We start from the raw sequence: 22,623 nt of genomic DNA, 5'->3' as shown, positions 1-22,623 counted from the left end.
TCCAACCACCAATTCCTATCCAAACTCCAAATCCAAGTATACATCACCTGAGGTAAATGTCTTTTATAGGCCTTTAACAGTCTAATCAGCTCAAATGACTAATCCCATGACTAATTACTTGAAACAATGTTCACCTGGGATTGTGACTGGTTTTTAATGGTTGAACAATGACAGTGTTTGCACCAATATAATCACATTGCTCAATTTAGCTGTTATTTAGAAATGAGGAAAAAATAATTAAAAACATCCTGAACAAAGAAACAACATACTACTTGCTTTTTACTTAGGCTCAAAGCTCATCTTTCAAAATTGACTTTATTTTCTAAATGCTCTTAATACCCTCTGCTGATCAAAGCAGTGCCAGATTTTAACTTTGTAATGTCTACATTAGGCTTCCTCATAGACTATATAAAATATATTGTTCTATTCAAAACATTTGTTATGTATGTAACTGTGGTTCTGTGACTGGCGGGAGACTTCCAGATGACACTACTGGGTGGAATACCTTCGTGTCTCCCTTCTGGCTGAGAACCCAATATAAAAGCGGTCACCTCATGACTTGTTGATGGCGTGGCCATGCATAATTACCCATCATGCAAGTCTTCTCGATGAGCCAAGTGACAGGAGGCTCTGGCAGTCTTCCGTCAGCCATAGAACCACGGTTACATATGTAACCAACATTCTGTTTCCTTAGCTCCAGACCACCAGAGGACACTACTGAGTGGAAGAATAACAAAGCTGTCACAAGGGTCCATTGCTATAGTGATTAGCAGGATTGCAATATCAAATACACTACATTTAAACATTTGGTAGATGCTTTATCCAAAGGGACTCACAGTGAATTCAAAGTATACATTTTATTAGGTTGTATGGACCCTGGGAATCAAACCTATGATCTTGGTGTTGCTAGCACCATGCACTATCCATTGAGCCACAGGAACTATCAGGAAGGATTATACAAGTCTTTACTTGATTCCGTCAACTATTTTATGAATAACAAGTCACAAAGAGATTATTGAATTAAAATGGTTTAGAACCTTTTGACATTTTCCATTGAGTCAGTTATGCATGCAAAATGTAGACATGCATTAATTATGTGTTGGATAAAAAACCAACACAGAAAGCATTCATATGAATACTCAAATTGCAAATCTACAGTGAAGGTTGTGATTGATGACTCACATTTCCATCACAAGAGCATCTGGGCATGTCTGTTCTTTGACAGGGCAGTGCATTAAAACAAATAAATAATTGAACAGTCCATCATGTGCTGTAGTAGGGTGGGCGATATACAGATAGACACAACCTGACCAATAGTGTTTTAAAATGCAGAAGCGAAATTAAAAAGCACAATTTCTGAAGCAATTTCATTTCGTGCTGCTTCTTAGACTCTTTCGTGTCATGTATCGTTTTGAGTTCTTGGCTGGTCTTGAACCACGGTCTATCAGGTGAGCTACCGCATAAGCTGGATGTGTTGGAATAAGTGTATATATGTAGGTGGGTCTATAATACATGCATTAAAATTTATTGTTTTTCAAAAGATGTGTCAGAGCGTGTGTCGATATCATAAAATAGCAGTAACAGAGAGAAAAATAAGCATTTATAAAGTTATTATCAGCCATTAAAGTCATGATGAGTGAAAGTAAATAAACTCAAAAAAAAGAAAAAAAGAAAAAAAAAAGAAACGTCCTCTCATTTTCAACTGCTTTTATTTTCAGCAAACTTAACGTGTAAATATTTGTATGAACATAAAAAGATTCAACAACTAAGACATAAACTGAACAAGTTTTACAGACATGTGACTAATAGAAATGGAATGTGTCCCTGAACAAAGGCGGGGTCCAAATCAAAAGGAACAGTCAGTATCTGGTGTGGCCACCAGCTACATTAAGGACTACAGTGCATCTCCTCATGGACTGCACTAGATTTGCCAGTTCGTGCTGTGAAATGTTACCCCACTCTTCCACCAAGGCACTTACAAGTTCCTAGGCATTTCTGGGGGGAATGGCCCTAGCTTTCACCCTCTGATCCAACAGGTCCCAGATGTGCTGAATAGGATTGAGATATAGGCTCTTCGCTGGCCATTGCAGAACACTGACATTCCTGTCTTGCAGGAAATCATGCACAGAACGAGCAGTATAGCTGGTGGCATTGTCATGCTGGAGGGTGATGTCAGGATGAGCCTGCAGGAAGGGTACCACATGAGGGAGGAGGTTGTCTTCCCTGTAACGCACAGCGTTGAGATTGCCTGCAGTGACAACAAGCTCAGTCCGTTGATGCTGTGACACACCGCCCCATGACAGACCCTCCACCTCCAAATCGATCCCGCTCCAGAGTACAGGCCTCTGTGTAATGTCATTCCTTCAATGATAAACGCAAGTCCGACCATCACCCCTGGTGAGACAAAACCATGACTTGTCAGTGAACAGCACTTTTTGCCAGTCCTTTTTGATCCAGTGAAGGTGGGTTTGTGCCCACCTGTCTGGTTGCCGGTGATGTCTGGTAAGGACCTGCCTTACAACAGGCCTACAAGCCCTCAGTCCAGCCTCTCTCAGCCTATTGCAGACAGTCTGAGCAATGATGGAGGGATTGTGCATTCCTGGTGTAACTCGGGCAGTTGTTGTTGCCATCCTGTACCTGTCCCACAGGTGTGATATTCGGATGTACCGATCCTGTGCAGGTGTTGTTACATGTGGTCTGCCACTGCAAGGACTATCAGCTGTCCTTCCTGTCTCCCTGTAGTGCTGTCTTAGGCGTCTCACAGTACGGACATTGCAATTTATTGCCCTGGCCACATCTGCATTCCTCATGCCTCCATGCAGCATGCCTAAGGCACGTTCACGCAGATGAGCAGGGACCCTGGGCATCTTTCTTTTGGTGTTTTTCAGAGTCAGTAGAAAGGTCTCTTTAGTGTCCTAAGTTTTTATAACTGTGACCTTAATTGCCTACCGTCTGTAAGTTGTTAGTGTCTTAATGACCGTTCCACAGGTGCATGTTCATTAATTGTTTATGGTTCATTGAACAAGCATGGAAAACATTGTTTAAACCCTTTACAATAAAGATCTGTAAAGTTATTTGGATTTTTACAAAATTATCTTTAAAATACAGTGTCCTGAAAAAGGGATGTTTCTTTTTTTGCTGAGTTTATATAACACACAGTTGTTGTAGCGCCTATAGTGTTCATTTTCACCTGGAAACTGAAGGGAATTGTACCTGGAGACACATATAACAAGTTTTGCAAAAATGTATATAGTCACGTTTTCACTATGAGGCCAGGTTGGTAGTAACACCAACTGTAGTAACAGGTATGATTTGACATGTTATAGATTTATATTAAAACTGTAAAAAGTTTGGGCCTGGGTAGCTCAGTGGTAAAATACACTGGCTACCACCCCTGGAGTTCGCTAGTTCGAATCCCAGGGCGTGCTGAGTGACTCCAGCCAGGTCTCCTAAGCAACCAAATTGGCCTGGTTGCTAAGGAGGGTAGAGTCACATGGGGTAAACCGTGTATAATGGGGTTTGTTCTTGGTGGGGCGCGTGGTGAGTTGAGCGTGGATGCCGTGGTGGATGGATTGAAGCCTCCACACGCGCTATGTCTCCGTGGCAATGCTCTCAACAAGCCACGTGATAAGATGCAAGGGTTGATGGTCTCAGACGCGGAGGCAACTGGGATTCGTCCTCCGCCAACCGGATTGAGGCGCATCACTACGCGACCACGAGGACTTAAAAAGCACATTGGGAATTGGGCATTCCAAATTGGGTGAAAAAGAAAAGAAAGAAAAAAAACCTAAGGGCAGTTTTAATGATAGATTTTAAATGTTTAGGCTACTGTTTGTTTAAAAAAACAAAAAAAAATGTATAATTTATTTTGTTTTATAGAAACCATAGCTACATTAACCTATTCAATAATGACGAGACATCCATGGTCAAACCTGTGGTAATTCTTAAATAATAAAAAAATAATAAAATAAAAAATAACGAATTCAAGGGCTTTAAAGCCTGGACCTCTTGAATTAGGGGCCAAGCTATCAGTTTTTCACCCTTTTAAAATCTGTTACTCTAATGCTTTTATAGGGAAAATTTTTGGTTTGTTTGCCTTCATATATTCCAAGAGATGACTTAACCCTAGATTGCATTTGTAACGTAACCCACCTTAAATACATATGTGGGTCAAAAAGAGGTGAAATCTTGATGCTTGTTATTTATAAAACTACTGCTGTAAATTAACTTTAATATTAATTTTATAAGTAGGCTTATTTTACATTTTAAATTGTTTATAGATATTTTATTGAATTCTGAAGACTTTCAGATACATTGAAAATGAAGTATACACTTTTGGGTGAGAATCTAAAAAAGTCTGTATTACAAAAATATGGGCAATTTCCATGTTTGGTGGTGAAGGCGTCAATAGACTACATAGCTTTTCAGGTTAGTCTGCTCAGGTTCTTCCATCGATAGATAAAGACTCAAAGACAACAAAATAACTAAAATGCTTGTATTTGCGATATTTGGCCATCATCCTGAAAACCATAATCAGTAAGTCAAGTCAAGTCATTTTTATTTGTATTGTGCATTTCACAGCACACATCGTTTCAAAGCAGCTTTACAGAAAATCATTTATTAACAGAAAATGAAAACTGTAATATCTATAAAGATTTAGTCATCATTGTGTAGTTTGATTAAATATTATTGTAAATTGTGTATAAAAATAAATAATTAAATAGTTAAATAATAATTGTATTTAGAACCCCAGTGAGCAAGCTGAAGGCGACTGTGGCAAGGAACATAAAACTCCATTAAATATTGAGTAATAGAGAAAAATAACCTTGGAAGAAACCAGGCTCACTGTGGGGGCCAGTTCCCCTCTGGCTAAACAGAATGAACATAATGCCAGTATTAGTTATTTGTGTGCAGAGCAAGTCATGGTTTCAAATTAGTAAGTAAGTGTTAAGGGCCAGTGTTTATACAAAGATTTTGTATGAACTGTAAGATTAATGACTAACGTCTTTAAAGTTCAGCCTGGATTAAGTGCAGAAGTTCACATTGATGCACTGTCCTTTGTTAGTTGGCTGATGAAGGGTTTTGTTGGCAAATAATTGAAAGTCTGTGTATTCCATTTCAAGAGTGTGGTCCATTAACAGACAAAGGTGATGCAGGCAGAGATAAATTATGAGGTGCATCACAGATCAACCTGCAGGTCATTTCGGTGAGATCTATCCTATGTCCAAGGTTCAGGCAGTGGCACATTAAGTATCCCATGTCTTAGGGTTGGAGCTGGCATCAGTTCATCCCCTGAAGTCCATCGTAATAGACTGAAGTGATGTCTGGCTGGCACCGGCTGCATTTAGTCATCATTACTCAGAGACACATAGCAGTGGAGTCTGACACCAAGCAGAAACGGAGCTGGATCTGGCTGGCTCTGGTAACCTAGGGATATGAATCCTGAGGTTGAGACAGGGAAACAAATAGAATAATATTAGCGTAGATGCTATTACATTTTTTGCAGAGTTATAGAGCATGATCACTGTTTCTGGTTCCGCAGACCTAACTAAAGTTAACCTAATTGTGAGTTGATGGATAAATTAGGTGTTTGCCTGGCTAAAAAGATGAGTTTTTAGTCTAGTGTCTGTGTCCCGAGCAGTGTCAATGCTAATGCCATGTGGACATTGAAAACATTCTACAGATTCCCATAAAGTGTATTTATTTGTTATGAATAAATTACTTTCATCTATAATTCAAGTAACAGTGTTGAAATTTGACCAGTGCCTCCTTGTCCCAGAGTGGAGGGACATGAGAATATATATATATATATATATATATATATATATATATATATATATATATATATATATATATATATATATATTCTCCTGCTTTGTTTTTTTTTTTTTTTTTTTTATGTTTCAAAGTATTATTTAAACACAGCCTACACGTATGTTGTCATGAAGGTCATATACCTTAATTCTAAAATGGGGTTTAAATGTACTAAAAATGCATACTGTATAAACAAATGTAAAGTCAGTGGGACGCAAATGGCACCGCAATCGTGGAATAATGCCGCTGCATACTGTATAACCATAGAAAGAATGGAAGGATGGCATAAGTTCCTGAAAATGGTCAGGTACAATGGGCTTAAATAATAATTCTTCTATTTTAACTATTCATGGTGTATTTTCTTCATTGTATGCACTAAAAGATTCTAAATGCATCTCTGCTGATTTCTGGGATGGCTTTGTTCTTATACATTCAGTTTTATTGTGTAAAGTTATATTACAGTTTATTGTATTCTCTCTCCAGGGTTGCATCCCAGGAACCAGTAATATTATTCCTGACGTACATTAAATGCATTAGAATATTGTAGTGTATCAGAAAAATAAATAGAATGAGAGTGCCTTCTTGACTGTACTGCAATAATGGTTAACTTCTGTACAACTACTTGTGTCAGCAGAGGGCGGTGTTGATCAGGCTTATAAAGGGCAAGACCTCCGTACCTTAGATGTTTGAGCTATGGATAATTTAAAAAGCTACTTAAAATTGTGTTTTGAAAATTAATTGATAGCTATAACCTCTCCCACTGCCTATTAATATGTTAATAGTGTACAGCCTGTGTTTCCAACTATACTTTGTACTGCTGTCAAAGAATAATTAATTAGAAATTGTTGTCTTATTGTGGTTGCTTGGTGTGGAAATTATGGTTTGTAGGCACAATGTAAAAGAATGCCTGTTTTTACTCAGTGCACTAAAACTAAAGATATTCAAGTTATGCTTTGGGTGTTGTCTTATCTGTATTTACTGGTATCTTGCTGCTGGAAATACAAGGTGATATGGGCTCGTGATTGCTTAGCTGCTGTTGCGTAGAGATGCTCAGGATGATCTGTGCTCTCTCTGTTAACTTAACCGTGACTATGTTGGTATGCTGCTTTGCTCCTCAAGATCTTCAGAGAGGATCATCTCTCTCTCTCTACGCTCACTTCCCCTCACTCTGTAGCTTTGATGGGGTGCCATGTATCTCTAACACTGGAGGTCTTTTTATTGGGAGCACCTGCCAGGAGGAAGAAGGGAATGGTGGTTTGTTATTACAGGCAGGGAATTCACAGCAATAGCCAGATGAGACAGAAGTGTGTGTCTATTTGTGAGATGGGAAAGAGATGTCTGCTAGGCGACAGATGAAGAAACAGAGGTGAGAAGTGGAGGGTAGTTTCTAGACCAGTCATGCTGGTTGCAGTCTGACTTTGAACAGTTTTTTGTGTCTTTTTTGGATTCAATTTAACCAACCTCTCTGTTTGTTTGACCAGCATTCAGACCACACAAAGATGCATGCACACATTCACTTAAAATGTCTTTCCGGCCTGTTTATCTGCTGAACAGAGGTGTTGACATAATGTTTGTCAGTGAGCGAAGGGATCCGAAAGCAGAGGAATGCAATAGCACAAATTTTGTCTGTATGAACACCTGTACGTGAGTGTGTGTTGGAGTGTGTTAGGCCGGATCTGGATGCAGAAAGGACTCATCCTTCCTCCTGGAGCTACAAAGAGGCCGTTTTGGTGCTCGTGAGAGGATGGCATTGTGCTGGCTGGCCATCCCTGGCTGCCCGTTAGAAAGCTAAATGATTCTGCTGTCACTGCCAGTCCAGCTGGGCAATAAAACACACACACACACACATACACTAATATGGACACACTACATCCTCCCGCCAAAATCACCAACGGATGCAAGCACATCTCCCAGCGATGAGTAAGATAGAGAGAGAGAGAGAGAAGCCTGTTTTTGTTTTCCGGTCTCCGATGTTTTCACTCACATTGGCGTATGTTTTTAACAGATGATGTGATTTTTAGCGTATTCAATTAGCAAAAATTGCAACATTGGGACAAAAAATCATGTGGCTCCAAAATGCCGATCCTTTACAGAGTCGTGATGACTGTCTTCCAACAGTGCCTCACCTGAGTGGGTAGATGACATAAAGCAATGGCCAGAGGTTAATTACAATGATATCACTACTTCGAGTTGTTAGGAGTTGTTTGAGTTGGCAACTGCACAAGTTGAGCCTGAAATAATTTTACTCCAACTAAATGGTGGTTGTTCTTCATCTGGATTGCTCATTTCAGTAGTTTTTTACATTGTTTCTTATGACAGTCAGACAGTTTCTTAAAACAGTCCAGTGGCAATCAGAATCATCAGACTGATCGCACAGTGAAATCAGAAACAGAGGGTTGACTTTTCTTTAGCTAAAATTGGTCTGTGCTTACCAAAATTCAAAACACTGCCCCTAGTGGCCAAATCGATAACTGTTGTTGGGTGTATGTGCATGATTAAGCTCCATATTCCGGGTGTAATATCCATGGAGGGGCGCCAAAAGTAAGTTGTGATGCGAGTTGTTTTCAGCGGTACAGTGAAGAGGAATACATATTTAATAAACTGAACTTAACCCCCCCCCCCCCCAAACCTAAACCTCAGTAGGGTAAACATTTTATGTTAGAGGGAAAATGCAGCCTCCAATTCGTGCTCGTCACTGATTATGTGAACGTGATTACTTGCTGATATCATTGCGGGTTACAAACCCAGGTCTCTCACAATGCTGACCCAATGCGCTTCCGGTCACACCACATGGGAAGTGAAACACACTGGAGCAGATAAAAATGTCTGATCAAAATGGTGCTTGTCGGTGAGCCAGCGTTATATTGCTGATCCTAGGGTACTGTAACTCTCAGAAACAACATGCTGACTTCCCATGTGATCCTGTTGAAATCAATATGGTTGGCCAGAAAACTGTGGTTACCTTCAAACGGAAGGATAAAATATAATGATTTAACTTTAACAAATATAACTCTACTTCCCATCATGCCTAACAACGCCCTTCAGCCATGACTATATTTACAATATAGCATGGCCTCTTGTACCCTATTGCTTAAATAATTTCTTGAAAATTAACCTCAAATGGTCAGATCCTGACCCAGTTGTAGCATCCTGGGGAAACAGCGTGTTTAATCCATTAAGAAGCACAATGTGAGAGGAAGACTTGCCTGTTCTCAGGGCAGTCAGAGACTCACCCCTCCTTGTCTTATCACACACACAGAGTCACGTATACACACACCGACTGCATGCAAACATCATTCATAGAAGTCAATGTGTTTCAACTTGCATTGGGACCATGTGGTGACCCACAAAAGTAAATACAATTATCCTTTTGTCAGATATACAAATTTAGTTATATTATGGTTTTTAGTTGAGGGCATGTCATGCAACTGATCCAGCATCTATTTAATCTGTTTGATGCACAACCTTTGACAACAAAATACTGTATATTAGCTGCGTTTTGTCCTTCCCAAAAAAGTTGATGAGTCTATTAATTTAGCTATTCTAACTATGCATGATTATATGATTAGTTGCATTTTATTACTGATATTCTTAGCTTTGTTCCTTGCTGTCTGTGTCAGCAAGGTTAAAACTATAAAGGTTTCATGATTCTCGTGAAACCTGTCAACAAAATCTCTTGGTCGTTTTTAACCCCAAATCAATGCAAAAAAAAAAAAAAAAGAAGAAGAAAACTATTATAATTAGCATAATGAAAATGAATTGGATTGTCACATTATTTTCAGGACACTTTATCATATTTTACCCCCCAGTTCTCATTACCATAACATGTATAAAACATTTCAGTGATGATTGTCATTAATGTAACACAATTATATTTTTTTTACGTTATTACAGTAAAAGAGATACTGTTGTACAATTTTGTTTTTAATTTAAAATCAGAAAAAAATAAAGGCAGTACCAAAGGAGTACTACTTTGATTTATAAATAATACTACACAACTTATATAATGACTTTTTCACAACACGTTTATGAGAATAAATGACCATCTTCTTTTTTATGAGAATTGGGGATAAAATGTGCGTAACTGTCATAAAAATAATGTCACATTGTAAAATGTCACTTAATGGCCCAAAACATAGGCTTAATTTTATATATGCAAATTTTCTGTAATTTCTTTCTTTTGATTTCAGAATAAAGTAGGACCGGGACACTTTCTTGACAGGTTTCGTTTTAGCTATTCAATCACCCCACAACCCATTTTTGCATTACAACCTATACAACCTATTTTATTTAATTTTTTCTAACTGTGCTATAGTATATTTTACTAGACAAACATTCTTGGCACAATGGGATTCTCAAATGTTACTTTATTGTTACTTGGAAAACTATGCCTCCTGAATTCAATTGAATGGAAGTCAATGCAAACAAGTTTAGTTGGCTTTGTCAGCACTTAAGTCATTGTCTGATCTGAATTCACACATAGACAGGTTTGGTCCTCACTGGGTGTGGTCACCGGGAGTTGTAAAGGATATACACATTCAACGACTCACTTTTACTTTGGTTTTGACATTGTGTAATGGGATTATCAACATCAAGTGTGTGTATTGGTTGTCTCTTCCATTATAATGTATATCACTACTTCAAATTGCTGTTTCTTCAATACCTTAAATCTTAAATTCTCTGTGAATTATTTCTATCATACAAGCACACAAACATGCATATACAATGCAAAGGCCTCTCTGGCTTACCAAGCATGTTGTACATGAGTCAGCATGGAATTTGAATCAATCTGTATTATTTTGTTCTATATTTCTCTAATTTTCTTCTACTACTTGTCATGTATTTACCTAAATTTGTTTGGCATACATCTTATTCCTCACTGTACAGTATTTCTCAAACCACTAACAAAAAGTACCAAAAATATCATGGTACCACACTACTATTTAAAGAATGTAAATAATGTAATGTAAATACCATGGTACATGACTATGGTAATAATTCAGTACCATGGTATTAACATCTGATTACCATCACTGCATCATCACTATAGTACTTTTTTTGTGTAAGTGATGTTTATTAAGAATCTGAAAAATGAACCCAGAATCTAGTGACTTTTGAAGCTGTAGGTATGTAATCAACATAATGAACTCTTTCTGTGCATAGTGGCCCCAAAAATTATTTGGACACTCAAGCCACACTTAAAAATGCATGAAAAAATGCATTATAACGCATTCATAAATATATAATAAATGAATTAATAATGGATTGAGTGTATAAAGCATACATGCATTTTATAGATATATACAATAATATAAATAAATAAAATGCAATTAAAAATGCATTATATAACAAAATATTAAACCAAGTGGCATTTATTAAAGAAAGATGGTACAAGAACACTTTTCAAACAGAACATTTAACAAAAAGACATTTGTTGGGTTTTAAATTATAAAGCAATAGATATATTGTTCAAAATTAAAGCTTAAGTATTTGGACATTTTCTGGTTGTCGAACTCGAGCCTACTGGAACATGCCCATAGTTAATGTGAAGAAGTACACCTTACTAGTACTGAGGGAAACTGTCTTCATACATACAATAAAATCACTTTGACACAAGCTGGTTATATTGATTACAAAAATAGACAAGAAAAGTTCTAAAGAAACATTCTGTTGTCATTTCTTTGCAAATGCCAGAAGTTCAAGTATGTTTGGGGCCACCGTATAAGCTATAGAGATTCTGGACATATATATATATATATATAACTGTGTGAATAATTGCTCGGTAGTGAAGTCATGTTTGTCCTCAGGCTAATGCTTTCTATTGCTCCCAGAGCTCATTACAGCTTAAACAGAGGAGGAGGAGAGCTCACATTCAACATCAAACGAGTTCAAACCACAGGGGTGAACAAAGTAGGAAGGCAAGAAGGAGATAAGATCAGAGAAAAGTGTGTAAAATTTTCATTGACGGAAGCAAAGGTACAAAAAGAGATATGAAATGATAAACTACTCAACGAAAATGATAGCAGCAGGGTTTTGGAATGAAAAGAAGGTTAAACTTCACCAATAGATGTAAAAACAACAAAAGCAGGCCAAAAGGATGTTTTCTTTTGACAGCACACAATTAATGAAACCACAGTATCAAAAACATTGATATATAAAACACATCTGGCTTAGTTTAGACACTTGATCTGATGCCGAATGCCACATATGATTTATCTGTTAGAAACCACAATAAAGAAACGTAAATACTTGCTCTTTATTTCCTACCGTAGATACCACTCTCACCTCTGTCATGTCGACAGTTGCATAACACTCACACGCAAGGCAGATCCATGAGCTAATGTAGCACAGAACTCGAGAGCTCTTGTGTGTCTCTCAACAAATCTCTCCTCAAAAATGGCCTCTGTGTTTTGATAGATAAGAAGCTTCATTGTTTAGCCTGCTCTTCAGTTAGGCCAACAACACTGAGTTATTAACTTTCTCATTCACAGTGTCTCTCCGTCTGTATGGGAGTAGGTGTGTCTGTCTGTGCAGTGGGAACAATTGATGTCTGCTTGTCCTTTAAAGTGGAAAAGAACTCGAAATGACAGCAGGATTAGACCTGATGATAATAAAACACAGCAGAGTCACCAACACACATGCATGCATGTATACACATGTACTGTATAATAAGTATTTCTGTATTTTCTTTAAAAAAGTGACCTTTGCTAACTTAATTCTCTTGCTAACCCAGAGTGTAAAGAGGTGTAATCTAGGAAAAGGGTGGCAACTATTTTGGCAACAGCATCCTTCTAATATACTTTCATTTGTGTTATTTCAAATTTTTGATAACTTCACTATTATTCTAATATTTGGAAAATAGTAATAATAAAGAATGGTACACTGAAAAAACATATGAAATAAAAAGCTTCTACTCAGAAATGTACATATTTAAAAACATTTTTACCTGTACTTAAATGTGTACAACACAAAATATCAACTTTAAGAAGAACTTAGAGAGTGACACAAAGTATATAGACAATAATCAAAACAATAAGCACAATAATTGTGAGTTCCTTGAACTTCTTTAGCTTACAAATCCATAAAATTAAGATTTTAAGTACTACTAACTGTTCAATTAATGTCATTTTGTTTTTGCGCATGTTAATATTCAAGTGCAGCTTAAGTTTAATGCCTGACCTCAGTTATTACTTTCTTTAGAGCCAAGTAAATTAAGTAGAAACAGTTATTTAAATGTTAATTTGAAACAATTTGCTATTAATTGCTACATCTTATTCGTGTAAAACACATTTTTAAGTAAATAAAAGTTGAATGAAATGATACATTTGTGTATATCTAACAAAGGTTTTTTAGTTGTGCTGACATTAAATGACCATAAGTTGAATTTACTTAAAAAGTGTGATGCAAAAAATGCTACATATATATTTTAAGTAAATCTAACATACATTTTTTTTCAATGTAGGTGTGTCCGAACTTTTGACATACTATAAATAAATATAGCCTAATAATATTTGATAAAAGGAATAGTGATTTGTAAACCAGTTCTTCAGGAATGTGAGTATGGTGTCAAGGTATTGGTGGACTTTGTGGGTACATGCTATGTCTTTTAGTTTGGAGTTTAGTTTCATTATCTTGTCTCTGTGCTCCCTTTTGATTGCTACAAGGTGTGTCTTGTTTCATTGTCTTGTTACCTTGTTATGAGTTCCGTTCTGTTATTGGTTGCCTTTTCTTCTTGTTACCCTTGTCAATGTATATAAGTCCTATGATTTCCTTTGTACCGTGTCTTGTATTGTTTATGTTACATTGGTGTTTATCTCTTGTTTGTTTTGCCTTGTTTTGAACACACTGCACTTTTCACACATCCCTACGTCTTGTCCTGCTCTGCCTAGCCCTGACGTTACATATAGTCAGATTAAAGGGCATCCAAATGTCCAGAGATCTGATGATTGTCTGCAGTACATTTGGCCAGTTGTTCAGTGTAAGTTGTAGGCATGAGACAGGATGCCAAAGTGACTGTAAAAGCCAGTGAGGAACACACCTGTCAAGGAATGGGGGATGTAAATGAGCGAGTATCTGAGTGTGCATAGAGATGACAGAGGATATGCAGTTCTGCTCTTTATTATGAAGGTTAGCAGCTGGGAAACACACATTCACAAATATCATAAACTATTTTCTCTGGGATGTTGTTAATGGTTTATTGCTGCATGGCTGGGCACAAACTATAGCACTGTATGACCTCAGCACCTGCTGCTGTTTTCAATGTGAGACTTAAACTTATGTCTGAGCGTGTGTGTGTGCACACTTGGATATCTCACTAAATATCAACCTGCTGTAAAATCAGCTAACTGCCAACATTATCTCATATTGAACTCGTAGTGTTCAGAGTTAACCAGATGACAAAATAGTACACAATTTTACAAGTTGGCTCATACAAAAATGCACAACTTTTCTTCCCATAGAAAAAAAAAAAATTAACCAATCAACAAACAAATTTTAAATTGTGAAATAAATAAATAATAATGTTAATTAAATATGAACTTGGGCTGCCGTGCTCCAAAAAAGTACCATAAAAGTGTTTGTGCACGATATTCTCGATATTCACGAAGTCCTCTAATACCATTTGATAACTTTCAAATCTGCCGCAGTGTGATTATGATACATGCAATTGCTACTTTGGTTTTGAACACACTCATCTGAAGCTCATTGGTAGAGAAGAAATTCAGCTCAGACTTAGTTGGTTCTTGTGTGTATGGCCAGCGCAGAAAATATGAATGTGCAGGATTTGAAAGCTATCATTTGGGTTTAGACAGAAGACTTAAAATATAGCACACAGTGTGTATGGTACTTTTTTGGGCGCACAGTCCCAGCTCTCATTAAGTTTAGTAGAATATAATAGCAAAATAACTTTTAAGGAAAAAGGGAAGAAAGAAAAACATACAGGTTTGGAATGAGGAGGGAATCAAATCATCTACACGTTATTTATTAATATTTGCCATTTTTAATTAAAATCCAAGGAGAGATTTTTAATTCATAAATAGCCTAAATATGAAAAGATTAACCTAATTTGTTCAATGATGTTGCCTTCCTTAAAATACAATTTTGGATAGAAAGCTACCTAAAAATTGTCTGTATTGTATTGATTTGTAATTCGGTTGATTGATTTGTCTCAATGGGAATAAAAGTCATACATTCTCGAACTTTGGCATTTGGTTTAGCAACATGATCACAAGGGAAGTCGGCATGTTCACAAGCGGCATCTCCCAACAGACATTTTTGCATCGGTTCAAATATGTTTACCTACTCCTGTGGCACGACTGGAAGCATGTTGAATGAGCAGTGTGGGACACCTGGGTTCTCGCCCCATGTTGAAGCAAGGAGTTAATTGCGTTTACGTAATCAGTGACGAGCGTGGAGGTTGCCTTTTCCCTTTAAGATTACATTTACGGTTATTCGCTTTACCACTCGCTTTTGTCGCCCCTTTGTGGACATTTCACCCCAGAAAACTTGAGTTCACATGTACCATTACATTCAAAAACACTTCCTGGTTTGACCACTGGGGGCAAGGTTTCACATTTCGGTAAGCACAGACCGATTTTAGCTAAAGAAATGTCAACCTACTGTTTCTGATTTCACTGTGAGATCAGTCTGTGTTAACTTGTTATTTAGATTTTGTCTTAAGACTGTGTTGCAAATGTCCTGATGACTATAGCCTGCAATTAAAGGTCACAAGCATGAGAATCGCTTCCCCTCCAGACTTCATTAACAGAATAATTGTGGGGTGGTGAACAATGATGGAAGAATTGTCAATGATGTTAGGAAACCAGATGTTTGTATATCTTAAGCGTTGTGACTGGCAGGATTAAATAAACATTTTCATTTGTAACCCCTTTCAGTGCCGTATTAACGCACTGGCAGCAGCAGTGCCCAGTCGCGGCATCCTCCACCGTATTCTCCCCCGTCGATGTTCTCAGGAAGTCGCGCATGAAAACTCGTTTAGCTGGAGATGCTGATGTAAACACAGAGAAGGTGCACAATGGTTAAATCCGACTGTAGCACATGATGGCTGACAGAGTATTCCTGGTTCTACGGTGGTGCTTAAGTGTGCTAAGCACCCTCAAACAAACCTTAGAGCACCCTCAATGAAACCTTAGAGCACCCTCAATTGCAGACCAGGGCAAACTACTGCCCGCGGGTCGATTTATCATGAACGTTTTTTATTAGATCTTTCATTTATCTGGCTTTGGGACCTCAGGGTTGCCAGATAATAGATGCAACACCCCATTTAGAGATTTATCCTTGCACAAATTGGAAATATTTCGCCTTATGTCATACTTAATTTATGCAATCTGGCAACCATACATGCGAGTGCACATGCTTTCTCTCGCAAAAAACAAACAAACAACAACTTAGCGCTCAGTAGTGCACGGAGGGGACACGCGAGTAAAACCAAGTGAGAGAGGAATATGTTTGTTCTTTGTGTTATTTTTAAAATGCTGAAGTCCCTCACACCTGTATGTGAATGTTACTGTGGCAGTAATCATTTATCAGTGTCATGAAACTTGTTTTATTCACTTGTGTGCTGAATGGGATTCCAAACATTGACGAGACTCACATCATGACCCATGAGCGTGTAAACAGATTGATAATGTTCTGAGAATAAAACAAATGTGTCCACTTTGCAGCCAACATTAAAATAAGCTTTTAGAATCTCTTTCCCGAATATTTTATTTTACTTTTAAACCAGACTCCTGATATAGAGTGTTAAATTGAATACTAAATTACCACTGCATTGAAGTATGGTAAAATAATCAATTAATAATTTTATTCAGACTTTATTCAGTTTTACTAACACATGATAGAAAGTATAGCAGCAAAACTTCAAGCAATCACGGAATGGTCCCATCAGTATACACTTCAGAAAATTGTGCATCATTCATTGAGTGCATGTCTGGGCTTAAAAGATACAACTATGCAGAACTTTTTATCTTCTCTGTTCCATGTTCTACCTAATGGCTGATGTGGCCCCAGTACCAAAATAAGTGCACACCCCTGCTCAACTGAATTTGTAAGACTAATACTGTAAATTGGCAAGCAGATTTTCTTGAATACCAGCAAACACACAAAAATCCTTGCATTTTGTGAATGCACAAAATGCTGCATCAAAACTTATGCTTGTATGATTTTGCAAATCAGTATGTCCTAATCTGCAGGTGCAGAATTTTGCTGTCATTTTCAGCAACAGCAAGCAATAAATGTTTTGTACATTAAAAAAAAAAAAAAAAACTTTCCTTTACATTGTTTAAGTAGCATTTAAACATGATTTAATCTATTAAAAAATTTGTAATTATGATACATCTCCACTTTATACAGAGCACCCCCACTATTTTCAGAAGCACCCTCAGTGATTTTGATCTGGAACCAAGCCTGTGACAGAGGCCCAGCGAAAATGTTAAAACAGAGCACCTTAATATGGGCCTGACTCCTTTATGTTTGGTAAGTTTGGTATCTTATGCTTGGCATAAATGCCCAGAAACATGATAGTCTCATGATGGACCGTTCCTTACAAATGAGTTTCAGAACTTGAAAGTAATTTTGGAATGGAATTCAATAAGAAACACACACTTTTGAATGCATGGGAATTTAATATTTAATAAAAGTTAAAAATTCTTAATCACTGGGTAGCATTTAATGTTCCAATATCAATCAAACCTGTAAATCAGAGATTTACCCATTCAGTGTTTACAATATGCTTTATAGTAAATGTCTTGAAATGGTCAATTTAAAGTATCACATTCACTTTAAACTGTTAGAATTAAACTTTCTCAGAAAAGAATATGTGAAATAGTTTCTTCACATTTTCTGTGTTGTGGACAACTAGTGCATCTGGCCTTTAAGGTTTGTTATGTTTTTTTTTTAATTAAATCATTGGTCAGGTGGTTTATCTAGCTAATGAGTTTACCTCATCATATCTCCCAGTGTGTGTATCAGACTGTCTGCCAAAAACAATCTGGCCATATTTATCAAGGGACTTCTGTTGGTCAGTAGAGGAGTGTCACCAAGTGCTCAAGTTCACAGTCTTCACTCTGTCCTTTCACACTGGTTTGGCCACACTACCTCTCTGTCTCTCTTTGATCTTAAACATCTGGATACTATTGGTCAAGTTGGTTCTGCTCTTTTTGGTGTTTGTGCCTGCATGTGCATAGCATCCTCCTTCCCCTTCTTTAATGTTCATCTTTTCAATAAAGACATTTGTTCTGGTCCCCTTTGCCCAGTGAAAACAAAATAATAGCTGCACCCAGCATACAAACAGATGATTTTTATACGGTTGCATTATTGTAGAGTCACAGGGGCCTCACAATGTCAGTGTTCATTAGTTACCATCATTTGACCACATACTATGCGTGTATGAATTGTCCAGTCCTGCAAGACTGGTCTTTAATGGGTGGACCATTTTTTTGGTTATTTTATTTCAGATCAGATATTTAAAGGGACGAACTCACATCGCCACTCTGCATGATCACCAACAGAAAAAGGTTTCAGTCTGTCTAACACAACAGGGCTGTATGGACTGTATGTTGTTTGTTTGTTTTTTTGTAATGTGTGTGATGATAATACAAAATACAAAAATTAACACAACAGGGATTTATGACTGTTATATTGTCACAAATTGACTTTTAAACCTATCTATCTGTCTATCTGTCTATCTATCTATCTATCTGTCTATCTATCTATCTATCTATCTATCTATCTATCTATCTATCTATCTATCTAGTCTGTGTTACAAATAATAATAATAATAAAAATAAAAAAACAGAAGAAATCATTATGAGGGTGTTATTTTTTTTTTACCCACATTTTGAATTCCAGGGGTATTTTTGGATGAATTTTTGCCCCTAGCACCCCAAAATTTCTGATCCTGGACTATTTTGCTATTTTTTAAACAAAATGTTTTAGTTTTTTTACCACAATTGAACTTTTTGGATGCAGGCACACACATCAATACGCAAACATTGAAACTTTGAAGCATAACTATCTAAATCGATAATAAATTGCATACCCTTAATTATGTGTAATGAAGCTAAGACAGTATTGTATTCAAGGAACATATTTAATACAGTAGAAGTAGTTAGTTACAGAAATGTAAAAAATATAACATCATTTCATATGTATATTTACATGTCCACAAACAACACCCCCCCCCCCCCCTTTAATTCCAGGCATTTGTCAGCTGCCATCTGTCTGTCTGCAAACCCCCCCCCCAAAAAAAAAACCCTGTCTCTCTGTCTACGCTTTAAACTATCTAATCAAGCAGCATCACCTTTGCACTGGTACACACACACTTTGAGACTTTCATCCAAAAATACACACATTCACATCAGAGAGTTTAACGAAAATTATAATTTTATATCTTCTATTAACAAGTGCTACAGATATTGAACACATTTCGGAACATTGCAAATTAGCAGAAAAATAGTATGAAAATACTGTACAATTTGTATCTCTACACCAGTGTACTGTATAAAGGCTTCACACAATCACACACTCTTACAGCAGCACAAGCCAATTCCTCCTCATTGCAGCATATTTGTGGTTGAAATACATTTTTTCGTCTTTGTATTTGCAATAAAATTGACCTCCTGTTTGCTTGAATGGTTCTCTACATGTGCTTGTTTTTGAGTGTGTAAAAGCAGACAGGAAGGTGTCAGCGAAACATGAAAACATGCATACACACTCAAACACACATGCACATCATTCCAGCATTCTCATCAGCAACTCATTCATGAATACAGTAGAGTACACAAAACTATGAGTGTTATTTACAAACATAAAGCAATATGTTCTCTCAAGTCCATCAGTTCATGGCCTTTGACATGCTTTTTCTCAAACATCTAGTCAAAGCCACTTTCACCACTGAAGGGGTTACACTAGTCAAAACGGACCAGCCGTCTTCTAACTTCATGTTCTCCTTTCTTCTCATTGCACTCCCTCTCAAACTTTGGTGGCCAGTGACTGCACCTCAGACTTTTGAGTCTGGGCACTGAGAGTCGAAGACATGGAGCTCATGTGCCCATGCATGGCCTTCTTCAAATTGAGCAGACACAGGCACTGCGAGCGGAACCGCAGGTCAAAGAATGCGTAGAGGAATGGGTTGAGGCAGCTGTTGACATACGCCAGGCATGTGGCATAAGGATGGGCCAGAAGCAAGAAGTGGAGGAAGCCACACGAGGTGGGTGCCAGGTCCAGGTACGACAGGGCATCCATGCTCTTCAGAACGTGGAAAGGCGTCCAGCAAAACGCGAAGACCACCACCAGCGTGGTGATGATCTTGAGGAGACGCCGCTTCTTCTGGTCTTCCTTGCGCAGGTGGCTGAAATGGCGGGTGACCGTGCAGCCGATGAAGCAATAGCAGACGGTCATGGCCAAGAAAGGCAGCAGAAAGCCCAGCGCGGAAGAGGAGAGGCTAAGCCCTGCAATCCAGAGCGATTCATGATGCTGATTGAGAGTGACTAGGCTGAAGTCCATCGCGCAGGTGGTGCGGTTGCTCACGGTATCGTCCACTGTAGTGCGAAACAAGAGAGTGGGCACGGCCAGCAGACACGAGAGGAACCAGATGGCACCCAGAGATGCCAGCATGGTGGCACGGGATCGGAGCCGGCCACTGGACAGAGAGTGGACGATGGCAAGGTAGCGGTCAAAACTCAGGCAGGTGAGGCAGAAGACGCTTGCATACATGTTGACAAGCACCACATAGCTGCTGATCTTGCAGAGAGCCACGCCAAAGGGCCAGTGGTAGCCCAGCGCGGTGTACACTGCCCACAGCGGCAGCGTGATGACGAACGTCAGGTCCGCCAGCGCGAGATTGCCGATGTAGACGTCTGCCGCGCGCCGTTTGGATTTCGCGCGCCACACCGTGAAGATGACCACGCCGTTACCGGAGAGACCGAGGATAAAAATGAGCATGTACAGCACGGGAATGAGAGAATAAGACGGCTCCCACTCCGAGTAGTCGCACACCGTCTCGTTGTCTTCATAGTAATCGTAAGTATCGGCGTATTCCGGCGTTGGCTCCATTTGGCAAAGGTGCTTTTGAAGTCCTAAAACTCTGTGGTCCTTCGGGTTGCTGGTGCAGCTTTATCCAAATGCCTGGTCTTAATTTTTTAGAGTTCAACTGGAATGTTTGTTTTCTATTTTCAAGGATAAAAAGAGTCTGTGTGAGCTGAGGTAAGTTTCCCTCACTGGAGGCTGGAATAAAAACGTCTGTGTGAGGGAGAGGAGCGCCCTGCCTTTTTAAACGCCGGACTTCTCACCCCTCCCTCTGGACCCATATATCGGACCCCTTATCTCCACTAAAAAACCTCAGCGCCCCCCATATACACACACTCCCACCCACCAGGACACACCAGCACCCCCGGGCCACGCAGCCGGCAGGAGCGAGTATGTGTCAACAAAGTGAGCTTAACTCTTGTTTTTCTTCTTAATGAAAAAGTAATGGCTTGCCCGTCATTCAAGTTAGATTAACATTACTTTCTCTGGCAAAAGATGTTTTTGCGTCACGTCTCATTAACGGCATTTAAAAAAAAAAAAAAAAAAAAAAAAAAAAATGGAGTAGGAAAGGAACGCAATGTAGTCACAGCCACATTGATTATTTATTTAGTTATTAATTATTTTTTATTTATTTTTTACATTTTGCAACACATTACTAGCATATATATATATATATATATATATATATATCTTTGTATTCTTTACTGTTTATCACTTGCACTAACTGCAAACCTAGTTGCATGACACTAAATTAGACTAAACTAAACATGGCAAGCCTAAACAGGTTTCAGGCAGGTTCCCAGTGAAACCAAAGCCTGTAACCAAATTATAACGTTAGAGGCACTGCTCTGTGATTTCCTCTCACTCAAACATTACATCAGGGTGACATTTAGTCACTTCAAACGCTTGCTCTGTCATATAAACACCTCTTATTCAAATACGCATTAAACGCATAAATGCAGAAAAATACAAGAAGCCATTATAAATGCTATACGTTATAATAACTTTCCTTGTCAACAAAAAATATTGCATTTGTAATATATTACAACATTCAAATAGTTGATAAAATGTCATGAAACTTCCATTTGTTTCATATTCCTCACTGAATACACACACGAAGCCCATTTGTTATTAAAGTTGCCTTGGTTTCCACTCTTTCAGAGTATTCGAATATTTAATTCGACTCCCTTTTTATAAGCGGAGCTCAGTGGATGAATCGCAAAATCTATCTGTAATAGCTACATGTAAAAGCGCTTAAAAAGAGCGTCTTTAGTGATTAGATTACATGTCAGAGGAGGACTTGGATATGTGTGAATTTAATTCTCACTTTTGCATGCATTTGCATGAGAATAGCAGTCACAAACTCGCAAAATAAACAAAAACAAAAGGAAACGACGCATTTGACCTTAACGAGTTCCTTTAAGGACTCACGCGTTACACCCAGTTCGCAGTACCCGCAAAAAGGGCAGTTAAAGCGCAAACAGCTTAGGCTGAATAGAAAGTAATTGACATTCTAAAAACAACTACTTTATTCCTTACACATTGTAGGTGTACTGTAGGCTATTATTCTTCAAGAAGTTCTCATGAGAACTTTTTCAAACTCAGTGCAAAGGACAATTAATATATCTTCATCAAAGAAATCATTTAAACACACAAAGCCCTACAATTAATGTGCAATCACATTTAGGAGGATCAGTGTGTAAATCCATCATTCCTGAACTTATCAGAGCATCACTCTCCACAACACTGATGAGATCATCTGCA

The 22,623-nt window shown here is 38.0% G+C and overlaps 1 protein-coding gene and 1 long non-coding RNA gene across 2 annotated transcripts; both read right to left on the bottom strand.

Moving 5' to 3' along the window:
- Positions 1–4,592: 4,592 nt before the first annotated feature.
- On the bottom strand, positions 4,593–12,227 carry LOC127424646 (uncharacterized). The gene is made up of 3 exons (XR_007894494.1): positions 12,100–12,227; positions 6,899–7,042; positions 4,593–5,442 (listed from the first exon to the last, which is right to left on the bottom strand). It is a non-coding gene; the product is annotated as an uncharacterized LOC127424646 (long non-coding RNA).
- Positions 12,228–19,194: 6,967 nt separating this feature from the next.
- LOC127424639 (apelin receptor A) lies at positions 19,195–21,152 on the bottom strand. Its single transcript, XM_051669997.1, has one exon. The coding sequence runs from the start codon at positions 20,884–20,886 to the stop codon at positions 19,804–19,806; it is 1,083 nt and encodes a 360-aa protein (XP_051525957.1). The 5' UTR covers positions 20,887–21,152; the 3' UTR covers positions 19,195–19,803.
- Positions 21,153–22,623: the final 1,471 nt, after the last annotated feature.

This window comes from Myxocyprinus asiaticus, chromosome 33 (assembly GCF_019703515.2).
Source record: "Myxocyprinus asiaticus isolate MX2 ecotype Aquarium Trade chromosome 33, UBuf_Myxa_2, whole genome shotgun sequence".
Classification (NCBI taxonomy): domain Eukaryota; kingdom Metazoa; phylum Chordata; class Actinopteri; order Cypriniformes; family Catostomidae; genus Myxocyprinus; species Myxocyprinus asiaticus.
This window is presented reverse-complemented; position numbering and strand designations above follow the sequence as displayed.